Source organism: Odocoileus virginianus, chromosome 9 (assembly GCF_023699985.2).
Source record: "Odocoileus virginianus isolate 20LAN1187 ecotype Illinois chromosome 9, Ovbor_1.2, whole genome shotgun sequence".
Taxonomy (NCBI): domain Eukaryota; kingdom Metazoa; phylum Chordata; class Mammalia; order Artiodactyla; family Cervidae; genus Odocoileus; species Odocoileus virginianus.
In genome coordinates this window covers 16,064,882-16,084,858 of record NC_069682.1, presented here as the reverse complement: position 1 = coordinate 16,084,858, position 19,977 = coordinate 16,064,882, and the positions used below count along the sequence as shown (strand labels likewise).

The 19,977-nt window shown below is 47.4% G+C and overlaps 2 protein-coding genes across 6 annotated transcripts in view; one reads left to right on the top strand and one right to left on the bottom strand.

Annotated features, from left to right (window-relative positions):
* The first annotated feature begins 534 nt into the window (after window positions 1–534).
* Window positions 535–19,977, top strand: part of CCNY (cyclin Y) — a 115,553-nt gene continuing 96,110 nt past the window's right edge. Inside the window, exons 1-2 of one of the 5 annotated variants that reach the window (XM_070472004.1) lie at window positions 549–633; window positions 983–1,051. Coding sequence is in view for 1 of the 5 variants with exons in the window: in XM_070472006.1 (XP_070328107.1) it covers window positions 11,063–11,216 (154 nt within the window). In the remaining 4 variants the exon portion in view is untranslated. Of the gene's footprint in view, window positions 634–982; window positions 1,052–10,737; window positions 11,217–11,328; window positions 11,502–19,977 lie in introns of those variants that run through there. The other 4 variants (XM_070472008.1, XM_070472006.1, XM_070472007.1 and 1 more) reach the window with 4 other exon arrangements.
* Window positions 2,567–10,645, bottom strand: LOC139036563 (endogenous retrovirus group V member 1 Env polyprotein-like). Its single transcript, XM_070472003.1, has 2 exons — window positions 10,499–10,645; window positions 2,567–6,123 (listed from the first exon to the last, which is right to left on the bottom strand). The coding sequence occupies exon 2, from the start codon at window positions 5,910–5,912 to the stop codon at window positions 4,854–4,856; it is 1,059 nt and encodes a 352-aa protein (XP_070328104.1). The 5' UTR covers window positions 5,913–6,123; window positions 10,499–10,645; the 3' UTR covers window positions 2,567–4,853.

Here is a 19,977-nt window from a genome sequence, read left to right as displayed (position 1 = left end):
ATGGAGGGTGAGCTGGAAGGCAGATGAAATGGTTGTCGGAAAGCTTAGTCAGGGCTCACCATCAGAGATCAAAGCCAAGGTTAGGGAATCCAGAGTGACCTGAACAGAAGGTATTGAGGCTGAGACTAAATAAGTCACTGATAGTTAACGGGCTTCCCAGGTGGCACGTGGTAAAGGAATCCACCTGCCAAAGCAGGTGATGCGGGAGATGCGGGTTTGATCCCTGGGTCGGGAAGATCCCCTGGAGTAGGAAATGGCAACCCACTCCAGTATTCTTGCCTGGAAGATTCCATGGGCAGAGGAGCCTGGCGAGCTATAGTCCCTGGACCCGCAGAGTTGGACATGACTGAACACAGTGCCCGGATAGTTAAAACAGCAGAGGTGTGTGGGGACATCTCACATAATGAAGTTACGCTTGCCCATCTTTTGTTTTTTAATGTTTGCCCATCCTGAAATGGGAAAAGTGCTGCTGTCCTTTGCGCCACATCCTGGCCCCTTTGTGAAGTCGGCTGTGTTGTCATTTCAGGGTCCTGGTGAGGAAACTGGGCGGTGAGCCTGAAGTCCCTGCAGTCACATCATGTCAGGAGCTGAACTGGGACTGGAATTTCCTGCCCTGGAGCTTTCTGCTACCAGGTGAGCCTTGGTCCTGTTATTTTCCAGTGCTAAATATCTTCTCCCTAGAAAAAGTTTTTGGTTCTAATAAATGTGTTATGTCTTAATGGGCAGTGGGCTGTGAAGCCTGGAGGGTAGCTTGTGCAACAAACTCAGCCAAAATTGCAGGTTAGTACCCTGGTTTCCTCAGCAATGTTAGGAGGTGGCCTGGAATTAAGGTGACTTGGTTTTTGAAAAGTCTTTTTTAGAGACACTAGGTTTTTGGTGGCTGGCTCTGAGACTTCTATTCCATACAGATTCTATACTAACCAATAATCCTTGGCTGGACTAATGATTTCTATCTAGGTGAAGGTATTCATCTGTTTTACAGGCAAATGAAGCAATGGCTTTTGGATGTACATTTGACACTTCAGTGAATATTTCAGAAAATCACTAAAATGTAAGACTACTGAGATTGCTAATGTTATTTAAGGCTTTTAAAAAATTAACTGGCTTGGTAGGGAATGAATCTTGGCCACATTTTCAACTGTAAGTTCCCTTATTCACTAGTTGTATCTTTAAACCTGAGTTATCACTCGTTGGTTACAAACAGTTCAAGGCATTAAAGTATTCTAGAATGTTCTGCAAACAACTGCAGCTTAGGATGTACACCAACAATCAATCGCAAGGTACAGTGGGCTCCCTTACTTCCTAACTCACCTCAACTGTAGAGAAGATAACCCTGGAGCTTTGTTCTACGGATAAGTGAATCACTTTACGTTGGTCCAGGTCAAGTTGCCGTCAGAGTCCATACCTCCCCCGTAGCTGGTCACCATCACATTTTCCAGGGGCCTCTTTTGGAGGGGGAGGGGGTCATTGGAAAATAAAGTGACAGGAAAGCCCTGGTGGCACAACAGAGGGTCTTGGTTACCCCACAGCAGCCTCATAAACACCAGCGACTGACATGGGACCCGGCCACCAGGCATTCAGAGCAGATACACTCTGAGCAGGCATTTAGCCTGAGCTCGGGGCCATTTTCCTTCTTTTGACCAAAGGTCCACGTCCTGGGTTAACTTGGCTCACTGTTTTCTGTCTTCTAAGAGGTGATTCAGGGAGTTGTGCAAATTATGTAATTTGCATATTGTTGTGTAATTATGGCTCACTGATTCAGATGAGGTGGTTTCTTTTTATAAACAGATATTTATAAATGGTTTGAGCTGACAGTGATATTCTCATGCTTTCAATATTGTGATTCCTTTCAAAATTCTGCTGAAAAAAACCCAGCTTCCATAGCTAAACAGTTTGAAGAGCACTGACTAAGCTATCCCCCCAAGTTTCATATTTACTTCTCTACAACAACCAAAACCTTCAACAGCGATTATGGAGATAAAGGGAAAAAAAAATTGCCAAGTACTTCTGTCTGCTCAGAGAGCAGGATGGGGTTAGCTGATCCAGCTGGAAGTTTTCTAAGGCTGAGTGTTCAAGGACAGGGTCTCAGGCTGCACTGCTTACCTCCCCTTGCCCACTCCAGCCCCACACCTGGGTCAGGTCCATGTGAGAAAGTGCTCCTGCATTCAGACTTCCAAGGGCTACATCACAGCAGATGCTGGGGCTAAAGGCATGGGTTTTTCCTGAATAACGCTTCTCAACCTTGCTGCCTTTGGTTGGGAGGGCTGAGTTCCACAGAAATAACAAGGCTCCCCTCTCTTCAAGTCTAGAACTAGTCCTAAGCAGTCACTCCCAAACCACTTCAGAAAGAGGAAAGGAGAGAAGCAAGGCTCATTAGAATGGGTCTCTTTCCCACTCGAAACATCTGCAGAATCCTATCTCATTATTCCAATCTGCTTTCCTGAGCTCCTCCTGTTCAGTGATTCCTGGAGATGGGGCAGGAGGGTGGGGTAGAGGTGGCTGAGAGGGTATCTTGCAGATAAGATCCCCACTTTGGCCATTTCTCAGTAGTGTGACCTGCCACAGATTTAATGATCAGAATTAGTGTCTTTATTTGTAAAATGGAGGATAAAAGCATAGGCTTGGTTGTTAAAAACAAAACAAAACACCTTAATATCCAGCAGGTGTTCAATAAATGACAACTTTCATCATCATACTGGCACCATTTCTCTGTACTGTGACCTTCCACAGGTTTAATGATCAGGAGCTTCTGCAGCCTTTCCTGGAACTCTCACCACGTGTCAAACAGGAGTCATTTCTGTCTTGAGGATTTTCATGTGTGTGTGTCTTGGTGGGAGGGGGTTGGCACTCTGGAAAATTACTGATGAGGCCTTCGTACTTATCTTTCCTTTCCAGGCCTGCTAACCCAAAGTCATATCCTGAACAAGCCCCGCAGATGCATTGCTAAGGGGAATGGCAGGAACATTAAAGGAGGTGGGATGGGGGTGGGAAGTGCAGAAAAGTCCCTGTAGATGAGTAGCTGTCCATCACTGGGCAACAGCCTGTGGCCACCTTGCCTCCTGGTCGTGTCTAAGTGCTCCCCCAGATGGTGTTTTCAGTTGACACTGCCATTCTGTTCTGCCAATGACTCTTCAGCACAGAAAGTGTTCACAAGTCATGCTGTCTCCTATGTGCCATTCTGTGTCTCCTTGTAAGCCCTTTAGCCCACATCATTAATGTAAATATTTTAACCGTTATGATTAAAGAAAAAGTTCATGTGTCTGCATGGGCATGCTGCACACATATGGTTGAATGACTGCAAGCTTCCTTTCACACAGCACCCAAATCACAAAGCAGCAATTGGAACAGATCACACAGTAACCATGCACTGCAGCCCTGAAAATCTGAATATTTACTGACTTGCAGTTACATCCCAGTCAAACTTTCCTGGGAAGCAAAAGAGTCAGAACTGCCTTAATAAAGAGAAATACTTTCATCCTGTCGCTACCTCCCCACCTCTATGGGACTGCAGTTCTTTAGACCTTTCCTTCCTCATCTTGGCATTAGCACTTTGCTGTCATTTATCTTCCCAGTGCTACTGCCCTGGGCCCTTGGACTCTTTAATCAATAGAAATTGACAAGAGGCCAGATGAGAATTTCCAAGGTTTTATAGGGGCTCACACTGCAGCTCAAGGGAACAAAGGCAAGAATCAGGTGTCCTTGCCCACCTGCTCCTTCACAAAGAGCTCCCTGGGTCCTTAGATGGGGTGATGGTGAGAATGGACCTGCAGTCCAGGCAGGGGGCATGGCTCAGGTGGTCTGTCCATCCTCCTTGGCAGTGCCACATGCATGAATTGTGCAGTTTTTTGCTTACTGCATTAGCACTTCAAAACGGCACATTGCCGACTACCACCACCAGGAAGGGTGTGTAGTGGTCAACATCGCCCTACTGCACGGGCGTGAGGTTGTCTTTAATCACTTGTGGTTAACTTATGGCCTTCAGCACCATGTTTAAGGAAGCTTCACCTGTTGGTCAGTCTAAGGATGCCAGCTTCCTGTTTCTCAAGGAGGCACTGTCCTGGGGCAAGTGTTCTGGCAGATGACCCAAGATCCCAGCTGACCTCATTTTCCTTTGAGGGATTTTACACCTTTTGTTCTTAAGGGTCAAGGAGCCAAATGTCTCTTCTTCTGGAGCTTCTTTCTGCTTGAGACCCTAGCCTAGCTGAGAGGTGTAGAAGTCCCTCGCTGACTGTTCCAAAGACCTATAGGGACCAGGGTCACCTTCTAGGAATGTGTTTAAATCCTTGGGCCATCAGGAGCCTCACTTGGAACTGTTGAAGCATGGAAGACACAAATCTAACTAAAGATTAAACAGGCAGGCTCTGAATAACAAAAGAACTACCACCACTAGAGGGCCCAGGAGAGGCAGAAACCAAGGAATGGAACAGGATGAAACCTTTGACTGTGTCCCGTATAGTTTGGGCAGTAGGGCAGCTGAACCCATGTAGCCATTTAACTTGTTCATAAATTTCCTGAGTATTTACTTCAACTTCCTCTGAGTTGCTGATGCATGTTCTACAAGTTTTGTTAATCACTGCATAGACACCCCCTTGTTCATCCAGAAGATGACCCAGGGTTACTGTCAAACAACAGTGGCTAAGGATCTGGGGACTCTTGGAGACCCCTTAAAGGCATCACCAGTTGTTAATTTTTTTTGGCTGCACCTGGTATATCTTGCAGGATCTTAGTTCCCTGACCAGGGATTGAACCCGCACCTTTGGCAGTGAAAGCATGGAGTCCTGACCACTGGACGACCAGAATTCCCATCACCTGGTTTTTTGAGACCAGGCTTTCAATGGCCTGTGTGAAGTTTCTTAAGATTGTTTCGTGATAGGTGAAACTCCCCAAGGGGCAGCCAGACCTATGGCCACCCCAATTCCTGCCAGGACTAGTCTGAGTGCCCAGTTATGTCTGTTTTGAGAGATGGCATTACTATATGCAGTGGTGCCTAGTCCTTTAGTGCCCAATCGGCCCAGAGTGCACTCTCCTCGGAAGTGAACATTGTCTAAGCAGCGGTAGGCCACTGCTCGGAGAGGCCAGGAAAAGGAGGAATTTGGGCTCCCTTCAAAGGGTAGTTTATTCTGCGGTGGACCACAGAGGAATAGATAGCCGGCAGGGGTGCAAGCCTGGCGGGGTGAAGTAGAATTAAACCATCGACGTAAAAGGGCACCCCAGCGAGGGGCATTACTGCATCTAGGGGACAAAGGCCCTCCGTCTAGTGGTCCCGCATCTAGTTCCGAGTTTTCCTCTATGTCCTCCTCGTCGCTGAAGGCAGAGGGGGTCTGATAGGTGAGCCTCCAGGCCGGGGCTGCTGTTCCTTTCCAGTGCGTACAAGATGTGTTGGGCTGGGTGCCTGGGGAGAGCAGAGATGGGTCCACACACCAGTGAGTCTGGTTAGGAGTGCAGGAGGAGCTTAATGTGGAAAACGACATTGGATAAATAGACAGCGAGCTTCCCGCATCAATAAGGCAGGCATCTGTCTGGCAGGGGCAACAGGGTTTTCCTTGCCCTGTGCAGAGAAAGGGCCGCTTGATCCAGAGACCCGTTTGATTCCAAGGGTCTGTAAGTTCTACACACCCCATTTCCTCATGATCTTCAAGATTCACTATTAGAAGCAGCGTGTTCCTAACCGGTTCAGAAGTCAGGGTGAGATTAACATCCTCATCTACAGGCACAATCTGGAGGTGAGGAACCCCCTCTTGTGGGTGGGGATGACAGGTCCAACAATTGGAGAGATTATTTCCTGACGCCAAAATGCTGGAGAAGTTGACGACTGTGTTCTCTCTCCAGGTTCCCCTCTCCTCGTTGTTTTGTCCCCAACCCCTCCTTACGAGAAGGGCCAGGAGAAGGGTCCATGTTTCCCATCCTGTCATTGGTTCTGGTCTTCTAGACTCCGAGGGTCCAAAAAAGCTGCTTATCCGGTGGGGGTGGCTGAGCAAACCAGGGATATGTAAGCAAAAATGCAATGACGAAATTAGCAACCGTAAGTCCAGCCTAGTGCATCACTTTTTACTCATCTGTTAGTGCTGCTTGTCTTCTGCATAAGTATCGCAGGTCTTCACACGTGTGTTCTTCCGCTGTAGCCTGTGGGGTTTTGGAGGCAAGAGATTTAATCTAGTTAAATGTACCTAACTAGGTATTCCTTGTAGTCCACTGGCAGCGAGGGTAGCTAATACTCCATAGAGGCCCTTTCATTTTGGTAGCTGATCTTCAGGGGATCCCTCCTTCCAAGTTTTAAGAACTTGGTCCCCAAACTTAACTCATAAAGAAGCTGCCCCCTCTGTTGTAGCCCTAGTGGGCGCTGGTGGTGCCTTGTTGGCGCTCGCCAAGGCCGCTTCGTGAAACTGTTCCAGGGTAACAGTACATTGTAGGCACTGGCTCAACTCCTCACACTGGTGGTAAGGAAGGGTCTCTGCTAAAGGTCATATCAAATGGGCTAAACTTCAGGATACCCTGGGGGCTGTGTGCACCCTGAGGAGTGCAAAAGTAACCAGGACTCATGAGTCTCTTGGCAAAGTTTTGTTAAAGTTTTCTTTAAAGTATGGCTCATTTTTTTTCTACTTTTTCCTGAAGAAAGATTGGAGGTGCCAAGAGGTGTGTAGATTATAGCTAATCCCCAAGGTGTTTGTTAGGCCTTCCTTTGCTAGTAAGGAGGGCCCATTATGGCTCTGGAGGGATTTTAGAAGTCCAACCCAAGCAACTGTCTCCTTTAAAAGAGACTCACAGACTTCAGTGGCCTTTTCAGATTGAATGGAGAAGACTTCCACCCATCCTGTAAAAGTATTGATGGACACAGGAAGATACTTTTATCCTGACTGTGGGGGCATCTGGGTGAAGTTCAGTTGCCAGCCTTCTCCCAGGTCTGTCCACCGGTGTTGAACTGGCTTGAGTAATGAACCAGGGACTGCATGGGCTTGCAGATTATTACGGGGATACAAATCACAAGCAAGGGTCACTTGTTTTATTGCTCCTTTAAGCCCCTTTCCTGAAAAAGGCCTTAGTATCAAGTCCCATAGTGCACTCCTCCCATAGGTGGTGGCATCATATGAGCCGTAATGAGCCTTCATTGTTAGGCTCCAGGGATAAGAAACTTGTCATCCTTTCTTTACCAGCTTGTTCTAGCTTTCTTATAGCCCCATTTTTCAGCATCCTCCTGTTCCTGTGGGAACCCTGGGGAAGGCAGGCCAGCTCATGGTGGGGAGACAATAACTAGGGCCGTGATTTGGTCATGCTCTGCAACTGCACTGTGTGTTTAGGGACTTGATCAGCTTTGTTCTCTTTGGGTTATAAAGGACCTGTCTTTCCGATGGCCCTTACAGGGAATTACTGCCAGCTGGGTCAGGGACTGCACTGCTTCTAAAAGAGCTAAGATTAAATCTTCATGTTTTGTGGCAGAATTTCTGGCAGTTAACATTCCTGTCTCTCTCCAAATGGCAGCATGAGCGTGTACATATCACATGGAATCCATATTTAGAATCAGTAAAAATATTTTTCTGGGCTGAAGTCTGAGGTGGTGGGGCCTTGGCTTCGATGATTTTATACAAGCCAACTATGTGTGCTGTGCTTAGTCTCAAAGTCGTGTCAGACCCATGACGACCACATGGACTGTAGCCTGCCAGGCTCCTCTGTCCACGGGGATATCTAGGCAAGAACACTAGAGTGGGTTGCCTTGCCTTCCTCCAGGGGATCTTCCCAACCCAGGGACTGAACCCAGGTCTCCAGCATTGCAGGTGGATTCTTTACCATCTAAGCCACCAGGGAAGCCTTAACTGTAGCAGCCTGCCATCTGGATTCCCATCTCTGTAAACTACTCCCATCAATGAACCGTTCAGCCTTAGGGTTGTCATGGGGTTCACCCAGAAGACTGGATCTGACAGAATAAGTTTGTTTTACTGTCTCTGTACACTTATGCAATAAATTTCCATTTTCAACAGCTGGGAGAAGTGTTGGGTTTAAGGCTTGGCACACCTTTAAAGTAATATCAGGAGCGTCCATTAGAAGAGCCTGGTATTTTGCTAACCTCCCTCTGGTTCACCAATGGTATCCTCTGGCTTCTAACACAGACTGCACCTGATGAAGGGTTAATTCATCTAGATGTTGTCCCAGTGAGCCTGCAAGCCTCACTGACCAGTAGGGCCATGCTGCTAACGCCTGAAGGCAGCTGGGGTATCCCTAGGCTACTGAGTAGAACTGTTTTGAAAAATCAGTCACTGGCCGTTGATCTGCTCCCAATTTTGGGGTCAGGACTCCTAGTGCTGTCCCTGCCCTCTCATGGATAGGGCGAAGGGTTTGTCTAAGTTTGGAAGCTCCAGTGCTGGTGCTTTGCTCAACTCAGTCTTTAGAGTCTCAAAGTGCTACTGATGCTCCCTACTCCACTGAAGGGGTTCCCTTTCTCCCTTCAGAGCTTCATATATAAGGCCACACTTGGAATCTGGATATGGCAGAACCCAGACATTCCGAGAAAGCCTCAGAGTTGTCTCTTTGTGGCTGGAGGTGGTAATGCCCGAACTGCTGTTTTCTGATCTATGCCAGGGGGTCAAAACAAACCCTAAACATTGAACCTGTTGTAAAAGCTCAGGCTTTGTTGAGGAGACTTTATATCCCCTTTCTGCCAGGAAACTTGGAACCTTAACAGTATTCTGATCTGAATCTTGCCTTATCTCACAACTTATTAATGGTCGGACATGAGCTTCAGCAAACTCTGGGAGACAGTGAAGGCCAGGGGAGCCTGGTGTGCTGCAGTCCATGGGACGCAGAGTCGGACACAATTTAGTGACAGAACAACAGCTAACAGGTCATCAGCATACTGGAACACTGCACTCCACATTACAGGCTGACTTCCACCAGTTCTTGCTAATGCATTTCCAAAGAGATGGGGGCTCTCCAGAAAGCCCCAGGGAAGCACTATCCAAGTGCTTCCAGGGTATCAAGTTCCTTCCGTTCAAAGGCAGAAAGGTATGAGAGTCTGAATGAAGGAGGATAAAGAAAAATGCATCCTTGAGGTTTAGGAGAGAGAAGTACTGAGCACCCCCTGGCATTTAGGTGAGTTGGGGGTATGTCTGGGTTAGGCACCAATGGGTAAATTGGGTGGATGACCCATAAGTCTTGTACAAACGGAGGCCAAACCGTATCCCTGTGAGGCTTTTTGGATGGGAGAATTTGAGTGCTGTAATAGGACTGACTGGGCTCAGTGGGCCTGTGTTTTAGGAATTTGGTGAGGAGTGCAGCAGTTTGATCTGCGACCCCTCCTCCCTGCCAAGGTCTCAGGCTTTAAAAGATAGCGCCTCTACCAGGGGTATTTTCCCACAGGCCTGACCTCTATTTCCATCCGGGGAACAAACTTTGCCTTTCCTGGTACCGATACAGTTCCAAACCACAGGATCCACCTGTTCCCTAATTTCCTGGGGAATATTTTCATGACCAATGGGTGGGGCATCTGGGGCTACCAACAAACGCATTCTCTGTTCTAATTTTCCGTCTTCTTGGATCTAAGAGTATACTAGCTTGGTTCTAAGAGTATACTAGCTCCCAGTTTATTTAGCAAATCTCTTCTGAGGAGGGAAAGAGGCCGCTCAGGCACATACTAAAAAGAATTAGTGACGATATGACACCAGCTGCAAACTCACAGGTAAAGGGGAGGGGTGTAAATCGTCTTATGTTTGGCCGCCCATCAGTCCCCCGTTAGTACAGTCGCGGATAGAGACACGGGTGGGCTGGGGACGGCACAGCCGGGCAAGTCAGAACAAGGACACCTACCACTTATCCCAATAAACGGCAACAATACACTTCAGACATGGAGCTTTTAAAATATGGACTAACAAAAAGACACAGGGGGAAACACAAGTTTAAAAAAGAATAAACTCGTTCAGAATTAGACAAGATCATGTTTACAGTGCCTCTGGCAAGCTGTACACACATTGCGGATGCCGAGTATTTGCTCCCTTTTGTTACCAGTTAGCACCTGCGTCGACACGTCGTGTTTCTGGGCCTCAGTTTCCTTGTATGGAGAATGGGATCACGCCAGGTTCTACCCGCTAAAGCATTCCGTCCCCGGTCTCAGGATACCCTCCCCGGCCATTTGGAAAGGGGGGAAGGGTTGTTTCAGCTGCCTTATATTGTCTTTCCGAGAGGCGAGGGGGCAGCGTTGCGTGCGTGTGTGTGTGCTGGGGGGGGAGGCAGGATGGGGACCACCCTGCAGAATTCCCGAACCACAGCCGACTGCGTGGTGGGGTGAACAGGAGAGCCTGGCACACCTGACGATAAACCTGCGGGGAGCGCGGCGCCGCCCCGGCCCAAGGTGCATTCTGGGCAGACGACGGGCGGCTCAGGACGGGAGAGCGCCCCAACCCTGCCCATTAACTCTAACCTCTGAGAGTTTAAAGGAGGAAAAAAAAAAAAATTCCCTCCCTCCACCCCAACTCCCCTCCTCCGCTGCCAGCGGCCCAGGCGCCGCACGCACCTCTCTTCCCTGCGCTGGTTCCTCGCGACACCACTGCACCTACGGCGCGCGCGCGCGGGAGGCCGCCCCCTCCTCCGCATCCGCTTCCAGGGCAGAGGGCGGGGCGAGGCCGGTGGGCGGGGCGCGGAGGGCGCGGCGGCCCGCGGGTGGGCGGGGCGCGGAGGGCGGGGCCCGGCCCCAGCGTCCCCCGGGCCGCCCACGCCCGGGCCCAGCGCCGCGCCTCCTTGCCGCCCGCGTTCTCGTCGCCCACGGCCGCTCGCGTCCTCGCCGCCTGCTTTCGCCCCCGCGTCTCCGCATCCCGAACGGCCGCGCCCCCTGAACCGGAACCGCTTGCGGCCGCCGGCGCAGAGCCGGGCCGATCGGGAAGCGGAGGTGGTTGCGCGGCGCCCGCCATGGCGGCGGCGGGGTGAGCCGGGCCGGGCGGCCGCAGTCGCGCGGGCGCGGGCGCTCCTCCGCCGCGGACAGGCCGCCGGGCCGGGCGAGGGGAGCCGGGCCGCCCATGGCGAGGCCGCGCCGCCGCCGCCGCTGCTGACCCGGGGCCGCGCCGGGGCCGGGGCGCCAGCCATGGGGAACACCGCCTCGTGCTGCGTGTCGTCCAGCCCCAAACTCCGCAGGAATGCCCACTCGCGGCTGGAGTCCTGCCGGCCCGACACCGACCTGAGTCGCGAGGACACGGGCTGCAACCTGCAGCACATCAGCGACCGGGAGAACATCGACGGTGAGGCGGGCGGGCGGGGGCTCTGATTTCTCCGACGCCCCGCGCCGCCTGCGCGCGCGCCCCGCACCCCGCGCCCCGCCCGGCGGCCGTTGCTCTCGGCCCGTTACCGCGAGCGGACCGGGGTCTTCGCCCCGGAGAGCGGGCCGGGGCGGGGTCCAGGCCGGGCTCCTGCTGTCTGTCCGGCGGAGCTGCCTGTCGAGTTGCGCGCGGAAGGGTGAGCCTGTCTGTTTCCCGAGAGGCGAAGGAGATGGGGACCCTGGGCACGGCCAAGGACTGAATGCCTGGGTCGGCTCCCCGGAAACTCGCGAATTGAGCCCACTTGCTGGCCCTGAACCCATTTCTTTAAAAACAAAAAACAAAAACACGGCCCTCGCGGAATACCAACAACAGAAAGGATTTTGGGTGGGGGAATGTTGAGAGATTGCAGTCAAATAACGTCACCTGAATTCTTTAACATTTTTTTCTTTACAGTATTATCGCAGTGATTTGCAGACAGCTTTGAAATAAGTCCCCTTGTTTTTGCTTGAGGTTGAATTATAGTCCTGTGAATTTCTGATTGATTTCAGTGACTTCTGGACTAGGATTTGTAAAGGAAGTTAAAAGGACTGATCGCTGCATCTAGTAATGATTGTTTATTGGTCTTACAGTATTTTATTGGTACTGTTCTATCAATAAGCTTATGTGATTTAATATCTAATAGGTGGGTAGTTTATGCATCATACAGTTTATGTAATTTTCAACTTAAAAATTTTGAAATTGGAAATATATTTTTATGAGATCTTGACTTTTTTTTAAAACCACCGATTCTTTTCACAGTTGATGAGGTTGAACTAATTTGAAAAAAATTTCTTGTGTGAATGAATTGGCACAACTCTGTCATAATTCATTCTTGTCACTTTTAGGATGGCGCATTCCATTTAGTATGCAAAGCCAAATTTAAACTACCACGGGGAAGAATTTTTTCATTGTTTGGCGTCATTTAATTTGTAAATAGTAAATTCATCTTTTTAGAACAACTTTATTAAATGGGTACCATATGTAAAGAGAGACTAATAAAATATCTGGTCTGTAGTAGACAGTGAATTAGTGTTCAGTATGACATTTCTAGTGTTGTTATTTTAGACTTCCTTTATGTTAACCTGGGCTTCCCTGGTTGTCTGGGTGCATGGGTGCTAAGTCGCTTCAGTTCTTGTCTCTTTGTGACCCCCATGGAGTGTAGCCAGCCAGGCTCCTCTGTCCATGGGATTGTCCAGGCAAGAATACTGGAATGGGTTACCATTTCCTTCTCCTGGGGATTTTCCTGACCCAGGGAGCAAACCCGCATTTCTTGAGTCTCTTGCATTGACCTGCGGGTTCTTCACCACTAACTAGCGCCACCTGGAAAGCCCTCCCTGGTAGATCGGTGGTAAAGAATCCCTGGGGTGGGGAAGATCCCCTGGAGAAGGAAATGACAACTCACTCCAGTATTCTTGCCTGGGAAATCCCATGGACAGAGGAGCATAGTGGGCTATAGTCCGTGGGATCAAAAAGAGTGGGACATGAATGACGTGACTTAGCACACATGCACAGCAGAAAGATATTAAGTCCCACTTGTCTTGATCGCTTCTGTGGTCCCAAGCACCTGAAAGAAGTGTCCAGCATGTAATAAAGACTAACTATTGTATTATAAAGGAATGAATGAATGACTTTGTTGTAGAATATCGTTACTCATATATATTGTTGGAACATTGGAAATAATTTCTCCTTTGTGTTGTGCCCTAATATTGGGTAGAGACATTGTTTTAAATAATGGATTAAAGCAATACAAAGAAAAGGAAGACTCACTTTTCTTAGACCCAGGCTGCATGCTGTTATGACTATAATAAGAAAAGGGGAAAATAAAAGTAACTGTAATCAGCTATTTGGCAATAAGGTTTAGAAGGATTTTGCCAGAAAAATGTAGAATGGTGTTGTGTGTTCTTTCATTTGGAAGAAGTCTTAAGTTTTGGTCATTTGTTTTTCAGAAAACATTTGGAAGATCATCAGTCCTTGTTTTGGAGCTTTGGGATAGTTTGAGAGACTGTAGAGCAGGTTAAGAGGATTTCTGATCTGGGCTATAGTGTCTTCTCGCCCCAGAACCCACTAGTTATGATGCTAATTTAAACCCAGAAGTACTCATTCACTATTTAAATAATGTTCTATCACATTCAGTCAATAATACTTGTAATATTTACCTATTCAGCTGTTCTCAATGATTTCAGTTAGACCAGAAATCTAGGATTGGGCTTTGGCATGAGTATGTGTAAAGCTCTCCAGGTGATTCTGAGATGCTGCTGGTTTGAAAATCACTGGCTGGGGTGAGTCTTGGAAGTGTCATTGTTGTTCAGAGGCATTTTCCGTGGGAATTCATTGTGTCAGAAGCTGGCAGAGAAGAATAGATTTGTTTAAGTTGTAGTGTATAGATATGTATATATATTTGTATTTTAACTTCTGATTGTTAGACGATTAAACTTTTAAAAACTGCGTCTCAAGAGTTCTTAATTTTAGTACATAACAAAAGCTGAAGTGCCTAAGTACCATATTTCTTCTGTCCTGAAAGACCTTCCAGATAGCTAGACTTGGAAGATTCAGAGAAATTCATAGAGCTTGGTTAGGTTAGTTTCTTTAGAGCACCAAGGATACTAGGTTCATGTTTTCCACACCCAAATACAGCAGGTAATGTTTATCTGTAGAATTTCAGTGATTGTATTAGGCTTCCATGATGCCCAAGGGGAACTTGCCTCCTTTTGTATTTAGTGTACACTATCCACTGGAGGAGAGAATGGTACCCACTCCAGTATTCTTGCCTGGAGAATCCTATGGACAGAGGAGCCTGGAGGGCTGCAGTCCATGGGGTTGCAAAGAGAGGAACACGATTGAGCAGCTGACACACACACAATGTTAGGTTATTCCTGTCTTAGAAATTTAAATTAGACTCATCATTAGCTAAGTAAATGAAAATGTTACTAAATAAATGTTACTTCTTATAAAGTTATTGTGAGATCAAGAAGTAACAAAAACACTTTGCAACAATGATGATAACAAAGTACAACACTTACATGTTGCTTGACATCAGCTCATTTGTTTAGTAACATTTAGTCACATTTAGTGACAGTAACATTTATTTAGTAACTCATTCATTTAGTAACATTTAGTTACAGTAACCCTGGGGACAATATCATCCTTACTTTACAACCAGAAACAAGGCAGAGAGGAGAAATGACTTGCCTAAAGCCATGGAGCCATTAAGTTACAAGTGGAAACTTTCCAGTGTTGCTTGACTAGCCATCAGATAATAACTAGGCTGGGGTTGCCTTCTTGGGTAGGCTGTGGGTCACTGGGTCATATCTGTGGTTTCTCTTCTTCCATCTGTAACAACTGGTCTTACCTGATTAGATCTTTTTTTGTGGAAGAAGAGGAGGAAGGACTAAGGAGAATTTAAAATTCAACGAGGCCAAATAAATCAGGATAATTATAATACCTGTACCTGCGTGTCAGTTTGGGTTGACAAACTCAAATCTTAAAATGATTGAGAGCTACTTCATCCAGGGACTAGCTGTCATCCTGGACCACCCTATCACTTCCTCATCTCCTGTTCAATCTGCTAGGAAGGCATGACTCTGCCGTCAAAGTACATCCAGAGGGACTCCCCTAGTGGTCCAGTGGCTAAGACTCCATGCTCCCAGTTCAGGGGATCAGGTTCGATCAGTCATCAGGGGACCAGATCCCACATACAGCAGTGAAGATCAAAGATTCCGCATGCCACAGCTGAGACCCGGTGCAGACTCTGACCACTTTAAACTTCTCCTGCTGTTGCCATGTAGTGAGCCTGACTGGTCTCCCTGCCTCTCTGCAAGCTTACCCAGCACAGTCTGTTCTCAGCACTGCTGCTGCACTGAGATCCTTCCGAGAACTTCAACACATCACTCAGAAAACTGCAGCGACTCCATCTGTCACATGGAATAAAAGCCTTACAGTGCATTTGACAATGCAGGCCTTCCAGTGGACTCCAGGGTCCTTTGTAATCTGCCTGCCTGCTTACCTACCTGCCTCAGTCACTTGCTCTTTGCAGCCACACTGGCCCCTTCAGTTCTGTTCCTTGAACACGTCAGACGTGCAGTCACCTCAGGACCTTTGCTCTGCCACTCTGCCTGGAGTTCTCTTCTCCATGTGTGCTCTTGGCTAGCTTCCTCACCACTTTCAGTCTCAAGTCAGGCCTCACTTTTCAGTGAATCCTTCCCATACACCCCAGTAACACCCCTCTTGTCACCCCATCAACAATCCTAATGTGCCTTTTGTGCACCACCATTTTACTTTACTGCATATCACTTATGGTGCATTGTATATATACTTTTACCACTGCATATACCATACCACTGCATACCACTTTTACCACTGTATATATATATATATATATATATATGTACTTTTACCACTGCACCACTTGCGAAGCCCCTCTTCGTACATATATACAACTGTAACCATAACTATTTCTACTTTCTTTAGCATGTAAGTTCTAATAGAACTCTTTATTGATGTGACCCACATGCTTACAGTAGTGGGTTGTCTGATACCTTGCAGACACGCTCTAACTATTTGTTAAGTGAACGAGTGACGCCACCCACTGAAGGACATCAGTCAGAGCATCAGCGTGTGTGTTTATTGAGAGGAAGTAGAGAATGTGTGAGACTTGTAGTAATGAAAGCAGATTGGAATAGGAAACTTTTTGGTTGGTGTGCGTTTCTACCTGAGAGGTAAGCAGATAGGGTCATGTCCTGAAAATGAAACTTAAGAAAGATTTCAAAGCATATAGCAAAAGAAAACGCACCCAAACGAAAGGAAACTGAAAGGAAACCGTGGCTAGTGGCAATCTGTTTAACAACATGATACTGTTCAGTCTTCTTTCCTTGTCTCTCTAGATGAATGACTTTAGCTGTCTCACATCTTTGAAGATCAAAAAGAGTCTCACGTGCTTAACACACCAAAAAGTACTCGATAAACATTTTTTATTAGGGACACAGCCACTCACGGTGATTTTCATGTATTTAATGTGAGGTGTGTTCTGGGCTGATGAGCTGAACCGCTCATCTCAGGCGTGGGAGGGTAGCTGGGAAAGTCCACTGTGTTTAAACTCCACAGACCTCAGTGCCTATTGGGGAGTATTAGCTCGGACTCCTGCAGTCAGTTTCCATGCTGTCTGCAGCCTATGGAAATTCATCTCTTATGCATTCTTTTTTCTTGGGCTTTAACCCACTTTAACCTTCCCAGCTTGACGGGCAAAAGCATGCCTGTAGACTTTGCTTCCAAGCTAAAATTTATTAGCAGTGCTGCCTGTGAGGTTGTGAAGATCCCCTGACCAAGTGTGGGAGTGGCTCCCTGACCTCCACCCCACTCACTTATTTTCCTCTCTGATTTAGAGTAGGGGGTCGTTTGTTCCCACCCCCTCATGCTGTGTATGAGGAAACTGAATCTTGGAGAGGTGCAGTCTGTTGCCCTGGTCTTGAAGATCCTGGACAAGGGCAGTGAATCTCTTCACGTCTTTGTCCTCATTTTCCAGGAAAGGTAATCGAGTCTTAAAGGTTAAGATATTTGCTTGAGTTTCTGCAGGTGGTTAGTGGCAGAGTTGGAGTCCAGTCTGTCCTCACTTGGTAGAGCATCCCACCTCAGCTGCCCTGTGACTGCTAATTCGAGGTGGGGGGTGGTATGTGCTTGCCCCACACTTGCCTTGTTTTCAGAGATTCAGTTGTTGCCTGGGCGCTTTTGGCTAGCAGTATTTGTGATTAGGATTTTTACTTTTCTGCTCCTTTTTGAGAGGAGTGCATATTAAATAATTTTGTGGAATAGTATTGAATAGATTTCCTCACCCTTTTCTACAAAGCTGATTGTCTCTATCATCTTGAAATGAATTGCTTTCACATTTGTGGCTAGATGACACTTAACAACACAAAGATGAAATCCATTCCTACCCAGTAAAGGGCAGAACCAAAAGGAAAAATATGAGAGACAAGCCACGTGAGCAGTTTTGAAATCCTGTGTAGCTCCAAGTGTATAGTGTTAGACTTGCCTGTAAGGAAGCAATATTTGGTATTTTTCACGAGAGCTATTGGCAGTGTTATACTTGTCATACTTCAAAGTACGAATCTGTTAACGATTCAACGTCTGGGTGCCCAGGGTTAGTACATGGCACCAGCAGTTGATGTCAGGGCCTCTCGTGCTTTCAGTATCGTTTTCAGCAGAGAGCTAGAAGGAAAGAGAGAGCTCACTCACTCTGCAGCCTTTGTTTGCATCATCGTGAAATGTTGAGTTTGTGGCTGCGAGTCTTGGGTAGGAGATTGTTTCCTCTCTGTGCTCTAAGACTCGCTGTTAGCCTGCCCTACCTTTCCTGAAGAAGAGGGAAGGCTCTTCCCTGAATGTTTTTCAGAATATGCCTCTGGCTATGTGAAGTGGGTGGAGGGTGAAGAGCCCAGAAGTCCGGAGTCTGCACTCTGGCCATGACCTCGCCTTGGCTATGGATCCTCTGTCCTACTGAGCCTCGCTGCATCTCTGCTTAAACATACTGCCTTGACGTGTGACCCGAGGAACCTGAAATTGGACTACGATGGTTAATAAACCAGAAGGTGCTAGATGGATATATGTCTTGAACGTAGCATTCAGGTTGATTTTCTTGAATTAAATGTGCAGTGGGTGTAAGAGCTACAGCAGCCTGTGTATGAACTTGCTGTAGCCAGAGAAGCCAGAAGCCAGAGGGCTCGTCCCTCAAACACATTGAGGGTTCAAGGCAGTCCTGGAAGCATAAGTGGAATTTGAGAGCTGGGCGGGATGAGGTTAGACAGAGCTCTGTGACTTGAGTGGATGCTTGCTGGCAGTAGAATTCAGACTGCACATCCTCCTCTGCTTGGCATTTATTGCCCTTCTAGGTTGCGTCTCTCTACAGTCACACCATAATGCCGCCGCAGAGAGTGTGGAATGAGTGTTTGAGGCAACTCCCCTGTCTCCCGTGGGTGCCGGGCCCACCTAACCGGCCAGTCCGCGTCCACCCTTATCCTCCGAACATCAGCTTGTGCCCTGACAGAGAGGGTGAGGCCAGGGATTTAAAAAAAAAAAATTCTTCAAAGAATAAGGTTTAGAGGCCTGCATACAGGTGCTTTATTTTATTAAAATACTGCTCTAACTAAAGAGGAGTTGATGGGCTGAAAAATAAGCACAGGCAGCCCTGTGTAAATTTGGGGGATGGTTTGTGCCTGTTTCTCTCCAGGAGAAGTCTGACCGGCTGGGTCTACAGCTGCAGAGATCAGAGGAGACCTATGGTCCCTTCCTTTGCTTCTTTTTGAGGCTTCTGTTGCTCTCTGCCAGACAGGGAGAGAGGGATGTGCTGAAGCTGAAACCGAGTGGTCGGCCCAACAGCAGACAACTTGGCAAGCTCCTCGGTTCACAAGATTCTGCCTAGAAAGTCAGTTGGTGGCTCTTAGAAGAGAGGTCATCTCAGGGACGGTTGGTCCCAATCAGCAGTGTGCTGGCTTCTCTGCTGCTTTGCTGGGGAGGTTACTTAACACGTAAATACTGGAGTGGAAAACCTTGAAATCCTTTATTCTTCACCTTTGTCAAAATACTGACATTCTATACATTGGTTTTGACTTTGTAAAGAGATTTTTGTTTTAATTATTTGTTTTTTCACATGGCTTAAAAGTTGGACTGAAAAGAGTCCGAAAAGGGAGTTAGTTCTAAAATGTTCCAGCAATGGTGACATCTCTGGGCTAAGTGGCTAGTCTTCATTGGTTATACTGCTTTGATTTAAAAATAAAAAAAAATTCAACCTGGTTTCATTATTCTATAGATACATCACCTGGCAGGTGTGATTTTAATTTCTGGGTCATTTTCTGCGGTCTTTGTCCCCTACTCGGGCTGCATAGCGGGGGCTCATTGGATGTGACAGATGAGTGCCGTGCCCAGCAGAGATGTACCAGCCTCCGCAGACATGTCAGCTGGCTCCTGGTACTGAGAGGAATACAGCTGGAGTACACTAAAGATAATTGTTAGCCACTGCAGTTACAGCCTTGCCAGTGTGCTCTATGAGCTTTGCAGAAATCTTCGCTGGATGCTGAAATGCAAGTCACTTCTATTTTGGATGCCTCTGATTATAGACCTTGTGACTCTGAGGAGGGTGAATAGGAAATACTCTACATGGCAGTTGGTTGATATGTAGTATAGCCATGAGTGTAGTGCTTGAAACATTCTGTAAGCAAGTTCTTTCTTGTGGCTGGGTGATTCTGGTCCTTGGTGGGGAAAGAAAAGCTATGAAAAATATTCTGATTATATTTGGGGAATCTCGTCTCACTCTGCAAATTGACCATTAATCTGGGGAATTGGCACATGGGTTGATAGGTTGAGAGGCCCGTACTTCAAGAGGAGGCTTTGCTCCACACTTAGGATTTTGTCCATTAATGAACCTCTGACTCAGGATACCAGTTGATGACAGCTGTTCTGTTAAGTATAATTGTCATCGTCCTTTAAACACCCTCTTGTTTTTAGATGTGGATCTAGATTTTGTACAGTTGCTTGTCAGTCCAGGTTTTAAGGCTCCCCGTGAGCCCTGCCAAAATCTAGGACAATAGTCGAAGTCATGATGCTGTTTGAATTCAGCTTTGAAAATTTTGAACTCCCGAAACAATCACGCAGTACTTTCATTTATAGTGAACATTGCTTTTGCCAGTTTTATGCGGACAGTCTTTTTCCCCTCAAGCTG

Excerpts from the sequence above, each read along its gene's own strand:
- LOC139036563 (XM_070472003.1), bottom strand. The coding sequence starts at position 5,912 with ATGACAGGATGGGAAACATGGACCCTTCTCCTGGCCCTTCTCGTAAGG.